We start from the raw sequence: 18,088 nt of genomic DNA on the forward strand, positions 1-18,088 counted from the left end.
ATCTTGTACCCTGTACTCACAGTCATGAGTGTCAGACCTTGTATTGTGTGGGTGTAAGTTTTAAAGCAGCAGGGACAACTAGGTCAGCTGTAAAGAAGCTTGTGAATGCTTCCAGCAATTACAACAGGTTCTGCTTCTCTTTGGTAAGGTCAGGATGCTTAAATTTTAGAAGACAAGGGGCACATTTTCACCTAAATATCTCAGACAGTCACAGAGTGAACACAGACCATGTGCCCAAAATTACTGCAAGCTGTATCTGTTCAGCTCCATGCAGTGAAATCTTTGTGTGTGGAGAATATAGTTGGTCTTGGCAATGAGAGGTCCATGTCATTTGTAGAAGACACCTGTTCATGTGCCTGGGAACAAAAGTCACCTGTCAGGGTGTGGGCTGTTCTGGAGAGGTGTGGAAGCTGACAGGACAAGTCATTTGTGCTGACAGCACTGATGTAAGCTGTCTCTAGACTAACCTCATATTTGAAATTCAGCACCCTGCTGTGTGGACATTTTTTGCATCATCAAGGAAGAAAGCCCTCAGGAAATTCCACTTTTTGGTGCTTAAATATAGAGGTAACTAAAAGGTAACAACATAAGGCAGGAGCTTCTGTCCTGCAAAGTTGCTTCTGCACCCTCTGGGGCTGAATCTGGAGAACCCCATTGCAAGGTTCAGGAGAGGGAACATTGGTGTGGACATGGGGGTAGGAGATGCTGGGGAATGTAGACACACTGAGTTCTTTGACCTCCTCTCTCCCAGACAAGTGAACCTCACTGGGAAATGTGGCTCTAGAAGCTAGTTCAGGTGTCTGTGGATGAACAAAGCGTGAGCTGTGTAAGCAGTGTCCAGGACAGGCTTGCATTTTGGGGTGTTGTTAATATGCCCAAGGGCAAGCCAGCCATGCAGAGGGACACGGGGAGACACAAGATGGAGGGAGATTGTTATTTCTCGTCTGCGCACTTGTTAATTACTGCCCATGAGTAATTGTGCCCCACTCATGGCCCAGAGGCCTGATCTGGGTCTGTGGAGCACTGGTTCCTGTTGCAGTTCTGCCAGGGGCTCTGACTGACCATGGACAAGCTCCATCGCTTCCCTGTGCCTCTGTCTCCTGCACTGCTCAGTAGAAAAGTTGATCCTTGACTGTGTTTACAAATGACAGTAGGAAACACTGTGTGTGGTGTTACCAGTTTGCAACTTCACTGGTGGTAAACTTCATTGTCACAAGCTAGGGGCTCTTTTATGATCACTAACTCTCTGCACATGCAGGATTTGTGTGTCTTGCCTTCTCCAGAAGTTGGTCTAGCAAGTGCCAGCCCTACAATGCCATTTGTTCTTCTGACAAATTCTCAGATATGCTTGGGTTTGTGCAGACATCCGATGTCTAAAAAGAAAACACCCTCTCTGTGTGATTTACTGCAGTATTTACACACCCTGTGCCCTAGAAGGCAGTTTTCACTTGTTTAGATCTCTGCTGTTTTGTTATTTGTTGTCTTCTCAATGGTACACAACAATTCCTCATGTGCCTTAGTGGTTCTGAATCATTCTGTTATCCAGCACCACCAATAAGATGACAATAACAATTTTTACTCAACTGTGTATAAAACAGAAAGCTTAGCAACTGAGTACCAGATCTGGAGTACTTGTATTGAGAAGTTGCTGTCCAGGAAAAAGGTGCTGTGCATTAGGGATTATCAAAATGGGTCACATAAATAGATCAGACTTTTACTGTGCTATTACTCCTGCTTGATTCTCTCCCAGAAGTGTCTTTTCTCACCCCATGATGTTTGGAGACATTAAAATATTCTTATGTATTTTATGCACCAAGGATTCAGGCCTCCCGCCCGAAGACTTTTTTGGCCTTGAAGATCTGCCAGTAGTTGTTCTACATCTTCTCAGAGTTTAGATAGTCTAATTCTAAAACAAATGTCCTTTTTCTGGCTTAGCTTCATCTAGTTTGGGAAGCAGTTGTTGAGTTGAACCAACAAGGTGTTTGTGCTCCCAAATGTGTGTTGACATGGGAATTTGCTCCAGAACACTTGCTATGGTAGATTTTCACTTTCGGTGTTAGTTCAGACTTACTTACAAAAAAACCCTAATTTTATTTTGTTTTCTAAAGCAGTTTCTGCTTGCACTTGCCTGGCTGCCCCACTCCTGGTAGTTTACACTATATCAGTGGCAAACATTTTTCTGCAAATACGTTTTTTCTGTCTATACAGAGTGCTGTTTTCTGCTCTGTTGTATCAGCTTAATCATCATGTGCATTTCAGTGAATTCTCTAGAAACTGTCCTCAAGGGCACACATTGTAGCTTTGAATTAAACCACCCCTTCCAGAAGTCAGCACAGCTGGTTTCCTTGGCTGGTGGCTTTGCTTTCAAGAGGCACCGTGAGTTCCAGCAGGTATTGTAGGATGGATGTCTCCATAGTTTCACAGAGCATCCTGCAGAAGAACCTGGCCTCTGGGGATCTGCTTGTGGTCCTGTGAACTTCTTTCATGATAGTTTTAATCCTGTTTAAAATCGTTTTCCATAAAGCTGTATTTTATTGGGTTCCACAAGCTTTATAGCACTCCAGCAATGCTGTGGTCTTCCACTTCAAAGGCACTCCTGGTGAGGGCACATCCTGTCCTTTTTCCTTGTTCCCCATAACTTATGTACAAAGGGTTGTTATGTCTGTATGGGCAGTGGATAGAGTTACCCTCCCTTAAGGGCAAGGAATACCCATTGTGGAATCTTCAGAAAAGGCTGCTTATGAGGATTTCTGCTCTCTTGTCTCTGTGCAAAGGTACTTGGGCAAGGATGAAACAGCAGAGAAGCAGTGCAGTGCTGCAGGGGAATGGAGACAGAGGGAGGTTTCCTGTGTCCTGCCAGGCTGGAGGGCTGCTTCAAAAGCCAGCTCTGCCAGGGACACTTCCCACCACCCTGAGCTGCCATCCCCATGCTCCTGGCTGCCTTTCCTGTGCTCCCACAGCAGCAGCTCTTGCTATGGTGTAGTAACAGCTTGGTGGCCATATGGCAGGAGCTGGATATTGCTCCTCTTCAACAGGGGAAGGTGCCTTGTGGCATCTGCTGAGCAGATGCAGATGGGTGCTGGGTCCATGGGAACTGGTGCAGATGGAACAGTGGGAGTGCAGACAACAGAGGGTGTCATTAACCAAGGAAATCTTTGGAAGTAGCATATGCTGATGAAGTTTTCATAGAACAGTGGGTCCTTTCCCTTCCAGAAGCCCCTGGTTTTAGACAGTCCCTGGATACTGCTGAGGGACAGGTAAGTGATGTAGTCCAGGAGAAAAGCGGTAGGGCAAGGGTAAACTGAAGTAAGTGATATGACCCAGGAGAAAGAGGGTAAGGAGAGGGTAAAGCAAGGCATAACTTGTACCAGGGAAGGTGGCTGGAGGTGAATGAAGCCTGAGCCCTAGCCTTGCCCTTTACAGGCGAAACTGGTAAAGATAAGGTGTATGTTGCTGAGGTTGTGGAGCAGACAGACCCATGAGTTGTGAAGCTACCTTCCCTGTTGGCTGGAGTGGTGATCTTTCCCTCTTCTCTAAAAGTTTCACTAGCATAACCTGCCCTCTCTGTCAGGTGATGCTCACTTCAGTAGCCAGTGCCTGTGGTGGCTTTTCCCCTATACATAACCTTTGTTTATACAAAGTTTTACAGGTACCCACTCTCAGCAGACAGTTTAACATTGAGAGTTGAATTCCTTCAGCTGCTCAGTGTGGTAATCAGTGACTGTGTTTCTCTGCAGCGCTTGCATCTCAGTGAAGATGTGGCTGGGGCAACTTTCATGGCAGCAGGAAGCTCTGCTCCCGAGCTGTTCACATCTGTCATAGGTAAGGAGCCTACTGCTGCTTCCCAAAATCTGCACATTTCCCTGGCTGTTTTCAGAGCTGAAATGGGATTGCTGCATGCCTGCAAGTTTTGTTGTAATCCCTTCTGGGCACACATGGCACTGACGGTGGGGAGTCCTCACCAGGTGAAGCGACTCTGGGAGTACCATTATCTCACAGCAGGGCCTGGATGTGACCCTGCCAAGCCAGGTCCAGTGGGCACTTTACCATAGCTGCCCATTAGCCAGGCTTCACCTATGGCATTGTCCTCTCCTGTCTACTTTCCTGCCCCATCTGCCACGTCAGTTCCAGGGCACAGTGGTAAAGGATTTCCCCCAGATTTCCCTCTCTGATACCCTGGCACACTGTTCATGTCCTCAGTGCCAAGTTCTTTGCCATCACCTCCCCTCTGGTTAGTCTTCCAACACCGCTTTTCCCTGGAAAAGCCACAGTAGGGAGGAGAAGAGGATTTGAAATGCTTTCTTACAGCAACAGGTTGGTCAGAGCATCACATTTCCAAAGCAGCTCTCTGCTTATGGGAAGTGTGATGAAGGGATATTCAGCCATCCTTAAGTGTGCGTAACCCAGGAAACTCTCGATGCCTTCACACCAGTGGGGCAGGGGGACTGCAGGCAGTGTTACAGACTGATATGCTACCTAACCACCTTACCAGGGTGAAGTGTTCCTGCAGTCTGACTCACCTGCATCTCTGTTGGCGGGGAATCGTCAGGGCAGCAGCTGGGAAGGTATGGAGGGCTCTCCATCACGGAACAGAATTAGTTCTCAGCTCAGATACTTTCTCTAGGAGACACTTGTCTTTCAGTCACAGCTACCAGATGCAGAGCAGGAGTTAATTCATGCAAAGCTGTGTGCTCTGCAGAGGTCTGATGACACAAGCAAATTTGTAATGTAGATCATTTGGGAACGTAGATTGGACCAAGTTGGCATTGTTCTTTGGTTAAAGGCGGTGCAGTACCAGGGTAAAAATAAAACCAGGTTCCTCCAGGTGACTTAGAGAAGCCCTGATGGTCCTCAGGATCATTTTCCTGCTGTGGTGTAACCCACCAGGTGCCGTGTGTCACTTGACAGGTGAGTGCTTCTGTGTTTCTGAGAAAAGGATGAAGTTGGAAAAAGTACGTAAAGTGCACTGGCCAGTTTACATATGGCCAGATAAATAGTGTTGGAACCTTAAAACCAAGTGGTGAATTTAAACAGACTGACAGCTAGCAGGAGATGGAGTGTTATTTTTAGGCTTACTTTCTAAGGAAAGGATTTTGTGCGGCACCGTGATGCATGTGTCTGTTCATCTCGCTCACCATTAACCTCATTGGCCAATTTTAACCAAATTTGACAGAAGAGCTCTGAAAAAACCTTGTAGCATAGCCCCATAACTCATCCTGAGAGGCATCACTTGGCTTGTGAGTAGCTGTGGCCAGACAGCTCTGAATCATCTTCATCTTCTACTGAAGCTTCAACCCTACTGAAGCCAGTTGGGATGGGTATATGGGAAGGAGCAGAGTACTGCTCAGGGAATATCTTATGGGAGATGGTTTCCTGCAGATTTGTGTCACACCAGCTGCTACCATGAGCTTGCAGTGTTTTGTGGTGTGTATTGCCATAATGTTGGGTCGCAATACCAGGAAGTTGGTAACTTGGATGTGCCTGAGGTGCTTGGTTTCCATCACAGAATCCATCCAGGTCCCCTCAGAAAGCAGCTCTCTGCAGTTTGCCTAGTACCTGCCTTTAGATTCATTAATAGGGTGTAAGGTCTGCAATTTTATGTGAAAAAATTCAGCTCTTTCCCATTTACACAGCTTCTTGTTTTTCAGGTGTTTTTATCACAAAAGGAGACGTAGGCGTTGGAACCATTGTGGGCTCGGCTGTATTCAACATCCTCTGTATTATTGGGATGTGTGGGCTTTTTGCAGGACAGGTAAGAGCATTTAATGATTCCTTATAGTTTCTGCCTCACCCTGTGCCTTGGCTGTACTACAAAATCAGATGCCAGGTTCACCACCTTGCCACAAATTTCTCTGGCTTTGCTGTTTTTAATAGGGCCCTGTGCTGTTCCTCATGCATTTTTGAAATGGAAAACAGAGCAGCAAAGGTCAGCTCAGTCATTTTGAGCCGCCCAAAGTGTGTGGGTGGGCAGAGGAATAAATCTTCATTGTTTGCTCCTTGTGTAGTTTGTGACTGTTCTCCAGCATGTCAAACCGCTCGTGACAACACAAGCTATTAATCTGAAATTAAAGCAATTAAGTTATGAGATCTGAGCTGCTGTCTGAATTGCAGACATGATTGACTGTTAAATACCTGAATGTGCATTTGCCTTTGCACTTGCCAACATGCTAAGTATTTTTACAATCTCATAAGTGTTCTTTGACATGTTACTGTGCACACTTATTTGTAAAGAGGAGAAGCAGGGTTGTGTTAGCAGCACAGGGCAATGGAAGAAAAAATGAGGAGAAGAGACCTTGCTCAGTCTAGGAAAGCTTGCAGAGAGATGGGGTTTTCCTTATGATCCAGTTCTGTTTTCATTAGCAGTGAACTTCTACAGGCTGAAGGTGAACATTTTCAGTGTGAGAAGGCCTCAGGATAAGGTCACAGCAGTACTTTTTAATTGCATGTCTCCTGATTTGCATGCAACGTGCAGCTGGCAGCTACAGATACTCAATGTGTCAGTGGTTTTGCGTAACTCTTACTGTGAAAACCCAGTTAATTGAGGTAAATTTTTAAGGACCAAGGCCTTCTCAGGCCATGAGGCTCTGTCCCCAGAGGTATTCTCCTGTCATCAGTAGGACTTCCTCCTTCCTGCTGCTTTTTTCATGGAAATGAAAGTGATTAACTGTCTAGCAGTTAATGATGGCAGAGAAGCCAATTCTGATTTTTACTCTCCGCAGTATTGATTGCATGCTTCAGACCTGCTAAAAAATGGCTACAAACCACAGCTTTGGAAAAGGCCTGCTAGAGTTTGGGACTTGACAGAGAATGTCAGTCTTCTCGAGAGGCCTTTTACAGGTGGGAGATTGTTGTTTCAGAAGGATAAATCACAGCCAAAGTGCTCTTGTAAAACATCTTCAGCCTTTCAGCCATGGTAGCTTTCAGAAGTTCAAGTCATCCTAAGCATAGTCTGTGAGTTTCTTTCAAGCCAAGCATTGAGATTTTGACTGCTTTGCCCCATCTTTGTTTTCCTTGAGATTTTGCTCATGACTTGTGTGTGGTTTTGTCAAGTCACATAACCTCTATTTGCTGCAGTCTAACCCTCAGAGGGTGGGTGAGCACTGGAATGATTGACATCACCATGTGGAACTGTGATTTTAGTGAGCAAATAAGAAATTTCAGTGGCAATAATTGCAATGTTTTAGATAAAACTCTGGATCAATTTATATTTTTTATTGTTTCCCACTCCCAGTCTTTCACCAAAAAGTCATTCCCTCTTAGTGGTGTGATTCATTATTTGTTTGTGTTCGTATGAATAAGAATTTGGTTTTATTATCAACAATGTCTCTACAGAGGCACTAACATAGGTGGTAAATTTGGTTGTTGGTGAGATTTCTGTTCTCTTGGGAACCCAGATCTCAGTAGTGAGTTGCCAGGTGAGCCTGGGGGCTGGTTATTGGTCAAAATGCTTGCTGTGCTCCAGGACTTTTTTTTGAGCTCAGACCTGTGGACTGAGCAGCTGGAGCCCTCAGATTTTCAGATGTATTGCCCATGGGTTGGGAATCCCAGAGACCTGCAGGGGCCTTCTGGCCGCCTTCTGCTTTTCCGAAAGCCTTCTTTTGGTTGTGTGGGGTTTTTTTTTGTTGTTGTTTGTTTGTTTTTTTTGTTTTTTTTTTTGTTTCTTACTGGTAAACAGTTGAATTGTAAAATACTGTCCAGCCTTCTCCAGGATATGTTTTATATTTAAATTAAGTTGTAGTTTGTATGTGCTCTGTTGGATATATTCTTCTTTGGCCTAAGAAAACTAAGAAAATACTGGTTTTGGTTATGTGCACTATGTTTAGAAAAAGAAACAAATGCACAGCCACAAAAAATGGTATGCATTTGCTTGAGCACCAGCCATAATTGTTTATTCTTCCAAGCCTTTACTGGCTGTATGTGCATACGTTTCAGGATAAATCAGAATAAGCATTCTACTTCTGGATCAGGAGAAGGGAAGCGTGCCCATGCCTCTGTGTGACACTGCACACCTAAAAAAGGCATTGAAAGAGCATTGTGAAGGTTGAAAGTCAAACATTGAAAAGTTAGAAAATAGCAGTGTGAGGGTTCCCTGTGCACCCTTAATTTGCCTCCCTGGTGAGCATGCATTATTATCCAAGCTTTAATTTTTAGGTCTCTTGCCAGGTTCTCCATGGCTTCCCTGCCTACCTCTGCACACAGAATGGACTCACTTAGTGAGTAGATATTCAGGATTTTGTTTTCTCTTATTGTTCACTCTGTGCCCTTCTGCCTTATTTACCAGGTTCTATTCAAGCCATGTTCCAATGGCAGAATTATTAATTTCCTCTTGAACTTCTGCCAATCTCATCGCTATTGTACCTGGGCAGTTGATGAGCAGTTAATTAATCTTCCCCAAACCTCTGTGAGATGAATGGATGCTTTAAAGATGGGGAAACAAAGCACAGAGAGATTAAATAAAAAATAATAACTTGTCTTTTTAGGGGCCAATTAGAGCTGGCACAGGCCTGCTCTTTCCCCTTGTGCATAGCATTCTGTGGCATGCTCGTGTGTCCTGGCTCTGGGTGCTGCTCCTGCTGCTCCACAGGGCTTTCCTTGCTGGAAAGCCTTGGTTTGGGTGGCCATGTCAGTCTCCACACAGCCCAGCTCTCCTTGGGAGCATTCAGCTCCTTGAGCCATATGAACTCCTCCTCACTCCTGCTTCCTTCCACAGGGCACCACACAGAATGCCTCTGTCCCGAGCCCTGCCCTCATCCCTGGGGTTGTTCTTATCTGGAACTAAGCAAGTGACTTAACTACATCTCCTAACATTTAGTGGTTGCTCTTGCCAGTATGATGGTGTTTTCTCTCGTCACTCCCCCTCCAGCTCTTGAGGCCTGAGAAAAAAAACTTTCACCAGATTCCACCCTTGGGTCATGCATCTACCCATAACTGCTTTCTGATCATCCAGCTTTCTTCCAGTGGTTTTGATCCCTTCTGTTCTCCCCACTCCTCTGCTCTATGTCTCCTTGGCCTGACTTCATGGCTAATATTAGCCATGCCAGGGAGGCACCTCTTGAGATACAGGAGTCTGCTCTGCAACCAGGGAAATTGTATTTTTCATTGTTTTCATCTGCTCCAGAGATTTTGGATTGGAGGAATTAAAAAAGTGACAGTGGATGCAGGCTCCCCGTGTGTTTGATAGCCAGACAAAAACCATCCCCTAAAAGCTGGATTTTCTAAACTAGCATCCACACTCTGAAAAGCAGAGCTTTCAAATCTAGCTTAAACTGGGCCTCTGCAGAAGCAGAAGAACTTCACATCTGGTCTGTGTTGAGTTGTTTGACCAAGACATGTTTGGAGAGAGAGCTCAAGTTTTCCCTGTGGATAGTGAGTGCTGCCCATGTGCCTGTGGCAGTGAAGCTCCTCCTGCTTTCTTCTTGCAGGCTGTTGAAATATTCTGCATAGTACTCATACCCAGAGGAGGATTTCTCTTATTTCATCCAGGCAGTAGATGCAACTTCTAAGCTGTAGATGGTTTCAGGATATAGAAATATGTTAGGAGCTCTTCTCATTCCCCACCTGCCTGTGCAGTGCAGGTTGGATGTGTCTGCAGCTGTTTCCTCCTATGTCCCTACACGTTGGACACTAGCACATCTCCTTGCAGGTAGGCAACTGCTAAGGCATGTAACCCAACTGTTGTTTTATAGCTGCTGTGTCTGCTTTGCTTCCTTCTGGCAAAGAGTGAACAAAGAGGTAAGGAACACTGAGGGAGAATGAAATGGCAACAGATGCAGCCCTTCAGACAGTAGTCCAGCAACATTCATGGGGAGATAGGCTGGATAGCAGCGAGGCGGCTGCTGTCTTCATTGTGATGGATTGCATCAGGCTTTTTCCATGTTTGCAAGCCAGCTGTGTATGGGGAGCTTGACCTTAGCCTAGGGTCCCCTCCAGGCCTTGGTCGTGCTTTTCTGTCTTCTCTCACGCTTGTGTTTGTGCTTCTCAATCTCTCCCCGCCTTCCCCTGCCCTTTCACAGTCCTTGGTGGCAAGGACATGGCATTCTTGGAAGCAGTCCTTCCTTAATTCAGCTCTCATTCAGGCCAGCACAAGCAGAGTTTGTTTGGTTTTGGACATTCCCCCATCCAGATCCATCTTGTTTTCACAGCTCTGCTGCTCTCTGCTTGCTATCCTATCCTCCCAGCACTGACCCACAGCGTTTTGCAGTGTTGCAGAGGAGGCTGAGAAGTGCTTATGTGAGAGCAGTATAACCATGAGTTGCAACTCACTCTAGCATTACCATGTAATTTTGAATGTGCATGGCTTGATTTGTTAATTAGTATTTAACTGCTCTGTTTTTTGGTTGAGTCCAAGTTTCTCTATTTTACCTTTCCCAGAAATAGTCAGGCTTCTTTGGGTGGAGCAGGGATGCTGGCTTGTGCCACAGATGCTCTTCCAGTTATTGGTTCTGTCAAGGGGTCTGGTGGGTGGCAAGGTATCATTCCTCAACATACTGGAGCAGAAAAGGATGACCATGACTGTCTGACTTGCCTCATTCTTTTTCAGTGGGATTCTTTTACCTCAACAATTAAACTAAATTCAGTAGGCTCTCCTTTGTCCAGGTCACAGAACCCTTGTGTCAGCTGAGGCACCTTGCCACGTGCTGCGCCTGGCAGCTCTAAGCAAGACCTTTCACCATCTATAATAAACCTGATATTCTAAGAGCAGCCCTCCCCACAAGTAGTTTAAGGAGAACTCAATGCTAACTGTTGGGACCATTCACAGCTCTCACAGCCCAGGGCACATTGGGGTTTAGTGCTGGCAGTGTTATATAGTGACCACAAGCCTGGTCTTTCGCTGACAGGGCTGTGTTGCAGACATGGGACAGACTAATAGGTTAGACTGAAGCAGTGCAGAAGGCAAGGCTGTGGTCCTTGGGTACCTAAAGCTGCTGACATGGCTGTGGTGTATGAAAGCCCAGGTACAGGGAAATCAGAGGGGAATGATGGCAGGATGCTGTGGAACATCAGGTGGTCTGTAAGGTGCTGAGACTGCAGCTGGGACAGAGAGATGTGGATGGAGTTTCAGGATAGAGAGGTACCGTTAATTCAGAGATGCTGTCCAAGACAATCAGAAGAGTTGCAAATGGATTCCTATCCGCATCAAACCAAGGCTACTTCCTAATATTGTCACCAAAAAAAATCACCATTTTCAGTTAATTTTTTCTGTCAAAACTGACACACAGATCAGTACTGTGGATGTACCTACCATTTGTAGGCTATTTTCTTGAATAATTTACAATGTGAAAGCAAGGGAGATAATAAAATCTGTTTTTTACTTCTGGCAAGGACTGGCTAGTCTGAAGAGACTGGGAGATATTTACTCCATGCACGCCTTCCTGTCTACAGCTATCCTTGAATTCTGCTGTGGATCTTGTGGTCCAGCATAGGCCTTGGAGTCCTGCTGCCTCAGTACTGTGGGAATCTGAGCTAAAGAGATATGCTGGTCCAAATAACTCATGGATGATTATAACTACCATATAATTAGTTGAACAGGGAAATATTTCTGGCTTTGTCCTGATGTTTGGAGAGTATCCACTGTTTCCATTCTGAGAATGTCACATAGATTGCTGCAGCAGTGATGAAAATATCAAGAGAGGCCTAAAAAAGCAAATATTCTTGGGGAAGTAATGAGAATAGATGGAGTTGGTGCACAGTGCACAGACTGGGAGCCAGAGTGACAACTGAACTCTGCAGAGAATGGCAAACCAGAAGTGAAATTAGGGGGCTGGTAATTGGAAGGAGGCTTTCCTCACAGCAGGTTCCTTAGATCATGGCTGCTTTAGCTGCCTGAGAGAGATGGATATGTTTAGGCCTGGATTTTTCTTTGGCCTGACCTGTGCTTGTATTTGGTGCTTTGCTGAAGCTAGGAGTTGTGGTTAGTATTGGTCAAAGCCTCAGGCAAGCCTGAATGCTGCATCATGAAACCCTGGGGTCTTTGGCCAAAATTATGGTCTGGAGACTGAGCTGGATACTTGTAGTGTCCTCGGATATTCGGGCATGACCATGGGGTATAGAGGGAGTATCACTTAGTCCAGGATGTCCTGCTGGCTGTCAGTCCCAGCACAGGGCTCTCTGTCTGATGCTGGCTGCCTGCTGGAGAGCCTGCCTGGCTTTCCTGGGGCTCTGCACAGGAAAGCAATGGTTTTCCATGCAGTAGTCTGTCTAAAAGGTCTGGTGTAGCAGGGTGGTTCAGTGTGCCAGGAGGGGATGTGGGATCAGGACTCTTGCTGTACTGGGAGATGGCACTTCTGGGATCCTGTTGGACCTGCTTGTCTGATTGTCTGTCTGAATTATGTCAAAAGTGCCACCACGAACCCGCCACTCTCCAAACGATACTGTGTCCTGCGTGTTTCTCCCAGGAAAGGTGCAGAGGCTTCACAATGGCTTCTTGCTGACAGCCACAGGTGGATCTACAGCCTAATTTAATGTAAAGATGAGTACAAGTAAGGCACTGTCACACTCTCGCATTAATCTGATGCTTCACTGATACCTTGACCAGTGAGAATGAGCAGGCAGGTGGCCAAGTCCTTGGAATTACCTGAGCTGAGCAAAATAATCAGCTGCAAAGTTTGAAGGCAGAGATTGTGCCCTGATACCTGAGGTAGAGCCCTTTTTAATTTTGTATAATTCTGAATGCATAAAACATGGATTAACTGCAAACTATGGCCAGCCTGATTCCTTGAAAATCTCTCCCAGACTTCCACCTGAGTTCACTGCTTCCTGTAACAGTGGCCAACAGTTGGTCATTTCTCTTGCTTTGGCATGAGATCCTGCTATGTTACCATGGGACTGATTTGAAATTGCATTGAGGGTTTGCAGAACAGTAGTGTCAGGAGCACAGCCCTTTTTCAAGGGGACCCCAACAGGCTTCAGAAGGCCCCTGCTGGGCTCTGAGGGTAGCTCCTGCAAACTAGGAGCAGCGTGCGAGGAGGTTCCACCGCACATCTGGCTGCAGCTCACCCAGAGGGCTGACACAGTGCGCTGCTGGCCAGCTGTTGTGGGCCAGGGGCTTGCAAGGTATCACTGCGAGCAGCAGCTTTTCAGGCAGCACAGACCAGTGCTCAAAAGCCAGATCCCTGGTGTAAGAGCTTTCCTAATCACTTCTGTGCAATCCACATCAAAGAGGTTCAGCATGAGGACTGACTCAGATTCTCTGCTTCTGGATGCCTTTTGATGGTGGTGGATTCACTGCTGGACCATCTCTATTGACCTCCATAGACTCTTAAGGCTAATTGCTTGCAGGGATTGTCTTTAATCTTTTGACACTGTAATCCAAGCATTCTTGCCTCTCTACATCGCCAATTAGGTTATTAGTTCTTAATACCTCAAAAGCTAGACCTTCTGTGCCAGAGGGTAACAGAAAAACAAGATTAGGGAGACTGCTTCCAAAGCCTAGCATTTCCCAGCAGTATTAGTAGCTGATCAGCGCTTGAGAATGTCAAGCAAAGAACTCGCCATGAGATGAAGAAAACCCTCAAAACAACTCAGAGTGAAGAAGATCCCTGAAGAACATTGAAGTGATTACATGCTTCCCCTGGAAGTTTAGCAGCCAGAATACTCAGGAGTGCACATGCCTCTGGACTCCTGCAGCAGGAGCACAGATATCCTTGCTGAGGGAGCAGCAGCCCTTTTCTGACACATGTGCTTTGTCTTGGGCCCATTGCTGCTGTGGGCAGAGCAGGCTGGAAAACAGTCAGCTGGGTGGCCTCTGGTTATGGATATCTCCTGGATGGGAGAAGAGCTTCTTCCATGCTCCTAAGAGCAGAAAAACAATTTGGATGAGCAGCAGAGAGAAGGGTCAGTTTTACAGAGGATAAAAAGTGAAGTCCTAGGTTGAGGCATGGGGCATATTGACACTGAGGTCCTGGTTGCCCTGAGCCAGCTTCAGTGCTACAGGAAGCAGACACCAGTGTCTGATTTCAGGGGAGATTTTCCCTCTGGTGGCTGATCTCCGCATGTGTGCTAAGTGGAGGAGGTGGTGTGTGCTGCATAGTGCCACAGCTTTAGTGGTTACAAGCCTCAGAAATCAAGCTAGAACTGAGAAAATCTTGATTTTTCTGCTTTCCAGCCCATCAAAAGGGAAGTAAGCATTCTGAGTAGTAAATTTTATATGTAGGATTTTATAGGGTGAAAGTTTACCTGTGAGAAACCAGGTAGCTATTATGGGTAAGTTTACCCTTAGGAGTGATGCTGCAGCATGCAGGGGAGCAGGCTCAGTGTGTCTTGTGTGGAGCCATCAGGGGATGCTCTCATTCAAGCCTTGACTTCAGAGCTTTTCTTTTCAACTCAGGTGAACTGAGTTCAGTCACCACTAAGTGGTCAACGGACAGCTAAGAGGCACTTGTCCGGTGTTTGGATTTCGGGTACTCACTTCAAAAGGAGGAAATGTCATCACACTGACAATCAGTGGCTCTGCAGATGCCTCCTTATGCTCAACTCCCACAAAACGAGCTGACTGCTGGATTAAAATATGACAGTATTACTGATTTAAAACTCCAATTTGATAATGTTTTAACCCAAGCTGATTGCGTCCCTGTTTTCTTTTCTATCTTGCTGATCTGTAGTTTCAGTGTCTTCCAGCATGTTAAGATTTATGTGGAGTCATTGGTGGCTGCAAGGCACAATTTAGACCTTCAGGAGCTCGGTAGTTCTGCCTCAGGACGTGGTTCTGACCAGCAGGCTGAGCACTGCCGTTGCTCTCAGTGCTCATGAGCTCCTTTCACCCTTGATGCACAGTTGCCTTATGTGCGTGGCTTCCCTGTATCACATGGATCAAATGGTTGAGAAACTTCAGCTAGGTGTCTTGGGCCCTAAAGACATCTGAGATTTAACTGCCTGACAGTTATTGCATCAGGGAGACCCACACTGATGTCTGTGAAGTGTGAGCAGCCTGTACAGGTGCCAGGCCTGAGCACGTTCCCCTACAATCCGATCCAGAATCAGAGCAAGAGTCCTCGTGATTCCCACAAGATCTTGGTCTATCAGTTCCATGCAGTGGGTCCCTGCTAGAAAGCTGCACTTAGGCATCTGGATCTTACTGTGCTCGTTCAGGTGTCTGAAGAAAATTCCTTGGGAAAATATTATCCTGCACCTTCAAAATCCTTTGATATTGTAGAATATTAAAGAACAGGAGAAAGACTACCTTGACTCCTTGTGGCCAGGCATGCTCCTTTCACAGATGTGGTGACATCCCTTAGGCCAGGGACAGAGTTATGAGACAGAGCCTTTTCCTGTGAGGGCTGTCCTTTGCTTCAGTAATGTGACTTCTGTGTGCAGAGCTGAAGTTTGCAGCTGTAAAATACCCACCAGCATGCATCCATGCTGAAGCAAGTGCAGAGGACCTTAAGCAGCATCCTGAAAGATGAGTGAAATGATGTCCAATTGTTCTATAAACTTTCTTGCAAAATTTGCTCAATCAGAATGAAGGGGCACACTGATGTAAAATGTGAGATTTAACTGAGGATCTCTGAATAGAATTATGAACCCAGCTCCGTGTTCCTACATTTGGAAATTTCCATCAGAAAGCATCTCCATTCATCTATGTCTGTGAGCCTTGAAATGTACTGTCAGCTGGTAGAAATCTGGTTTGACCCAAGGGCTTTAAAAGCCTGCTTTTTTGTTTCATGTAGAAGTTTCTAACTTGTAAATAGTTGCATAAAGAGACTTTACACTGGGCATAAATTATATCAATTTTTTAGAAAGCCATGTTACTAAGAGACTGTAGAGATAATGGTCAGTATCTTTTTACAGCATTTGTTTCATTTGCAGTTTTGGAAAATTCCAATATTTTAAGAGTTATTATGAAGAGAAATTTGGAAAACTATTTTTGCTGACACTGAAACAGAACTGAAAATGGTGTTACTGTTCATGTGACTGAATTCATGCACAAGCATGACTGGAGGGTACAGTCAGAAAATTAATGTATATGTTACGATTCAAATCAGTGTAAATGAACCATCTTCCATCTTCCTCCTTCAGCTTTACACCTTTGAAGGATGTAATCCAGAGTGTTTGAAATGCTCTCCAGAACTGGGAAATACAGATCTGAGGAGAAGCTTCCACTGAGGGGACTTCCTAGAGCTGCAAAAAATAGAATCATATTGAAGATGTTACCTCCACATGACTGCTTTTAATCTGTCCTTTTGAATACTATTGATGAAATTAAAGATTAACTCATTCACTGGTATTTTCTTCTGAAATCTGAGTTGCAGGCGAGTGCAGCCTTCAGTGAGAATTCTTCCTCATTTCTGTAGCTTTGGAAGGTGTCAAGTGACATGAACTGCACAGTGATCCCTTTTTATTCTCCATTGCATACAAATTCCTGGTTTTTCTTTGTAACACTTTGCTGGAGTGTTGACTTGAGTGTTTGTCCCAAAACCTGTGTAGATGCACACAGAGCTGTAGTAATGCTCATCAGTGTGGTCCTGCTGGTAAAGCGAAAGCGTGAGCCTCTCCCTTCCAGTAAAGCAGCAGCCCTCACAGACTGCGTGGGGACACGCAGCCCGATGTGGGGGATAGCTGAGTCTGCAGGCACTTTTATGTGATGGTTCCTGTCTCCCTTGCAGCTGTTCCCCCAGCAGTCACAGAAAATGTTTCCTGTCTTAGGCCTCTTCCTCGAGTTCCCAGCGTGCCTGGGGACAGCTCCCACAGAGTGACAGGCAGAACCAGGGCACATACTGCTGGTGTGGCAGCTGTGCTGGCGAGAGCCTAGCTGACACCCTCTCTTTGCCTGTTTTCCCCAGGTTGTTGCACTGTCGTCATGGAGTCTCTTGAGAGATTCAATCTACTACACGCTCTCTGTTGTTGCACTCATTGTGGTAAGTTTCTGAAGGTTTTTCATCTGTTGTAGCCCATGTCTACTGCCACCTCTAAAGGGAACCTGCCATGGCATAACAGTCGTGTAGCTGAGATCTCAGCTCAAGCACTCACGTGAATTTCTTCTTGTGGAAAACTGCTTGTAATCTCCCTGGCTTTGCTGGAAAGCTTGGTCCAAGGGCAGGAGATGGAGGAGTGTCTAGAGACCCCAGAGGGATAGCTGGGGCAGGGCATGGTGGCCCAGTGCAGACATGGGGTGCCAAGCTAAACCCACGTTCTGAACCCCCGGGCAGCCCTGCAGCGGGTGGGTCAGTGCTCTCCTGGCAGTAACCTTCATGACTTCCTGAAATACAGGTCACTAACCTGTAAGGAGGCAGCACTTGTGCCCAGAGGAGAGAGATCCTGAACAGCTACGACAAAACATGCAGGTTAGTTTTTCCACACATAATAGGGGCAGGTTAAGTGCACGCTGACAGCAAGTCTTCAAACAAAAACTACAGTTTCAGCAGTTCTTAGTGCTGTGCCTATCCTGAATTCCATCAAACTCAGTAAATGCTCCAAATCTCTCAGAACTGGGCTATTCCGTGAAAAAAGGTTGGCACAAGAGTTAAATAAAGACACTGCTGTCATTTTAGCAGTACCTTTGCAAACAATACCAAACAGTGCCAGGAAATGTAAAAATTGAGTTTTCAGGTAGCCATTGCATGTCTTTTTTTCCCCCACCCTTGCCTAGTACCCTAGATTCCCAAAGACAGGAAGAGTGATTTAGGTTAACTTCCCTACATCAGCAAGAAGGGGACTTTAGAGTTAGAAGAGGGTTGCTTGCAGTCTGGGTTACTTTGGTTACTGTGTTTCAACAGTGGGTTTTGGTTTGTTTCCTGCTGCACAAGCCTGTGTTTCCAGACATACTCTGTAGCTGCAAGGCCCTCTATCTGTCTTATCCCAAACAGGGGATCTTTCTCAGCCTGTTTGAACTTTAATTGCCCGTACAGCAAGGCCAGCTATTTTGTACCTGGTAAAAAATTACTTTTCTACCTAATTACTAGTAATGAGCTCCAAAACAAAAAGCTTTTTTTTGTTTGTTTTTTTTTGTTTTGACAGCTTGACAGTAACTTCATACCAAAAAGTTGCTAAACAGCAAACAGAGCCACGCATACTAATTGTAGTGAATTCCACTGCCCAAGCTTAAAGGCATCCAGCAGGCATTGTCTTAGTTCACTCCACAGGAAGCACACAT

General features: G+C 45.7%; 1 protein-coding gene across 1 annotated transcript in view; it reads left to right on the forward strand.

The window, feature by feature from the left end:
• SLC24A3 (solute carrier family 24 member 3) overlaps positions 1–18,088 on the forward strand; it is a 113,648-nt gene that overhangs the window by 69,093 nt on the left and 26,467 nt on the right. The window contains exons 5-7 of the mRNA XM_021543338.3: positions 3,738–3,822; positions 5,649–5,752; positions 16,779–16,853. Coding sequence (XP_021399013.2) covers positions 3,738–3,822; positions 5,649–5,752; positions 16,779–16,853 — 264 coding nt within the window. The remainder of the gene's footprint in view (positions 1–3,737; positions 3,823–5,648; positions 5,753–16,778; positions 16,854–18,088) is intronic.

The sequence above is a fragment of the Lonchura striata genome, chromosome 3 (assembly GCF_046129695.1).
Source record: "Lonchura striata isolate bLonStr1 chromosome 3, bLonStr1.mat, whole genome shotgun sequence".
NCBI lineage: Eukaryota > Metazoa > Chordata > Aves > Passeriformes > Estrildidae > Lonchura > Lonchura striata.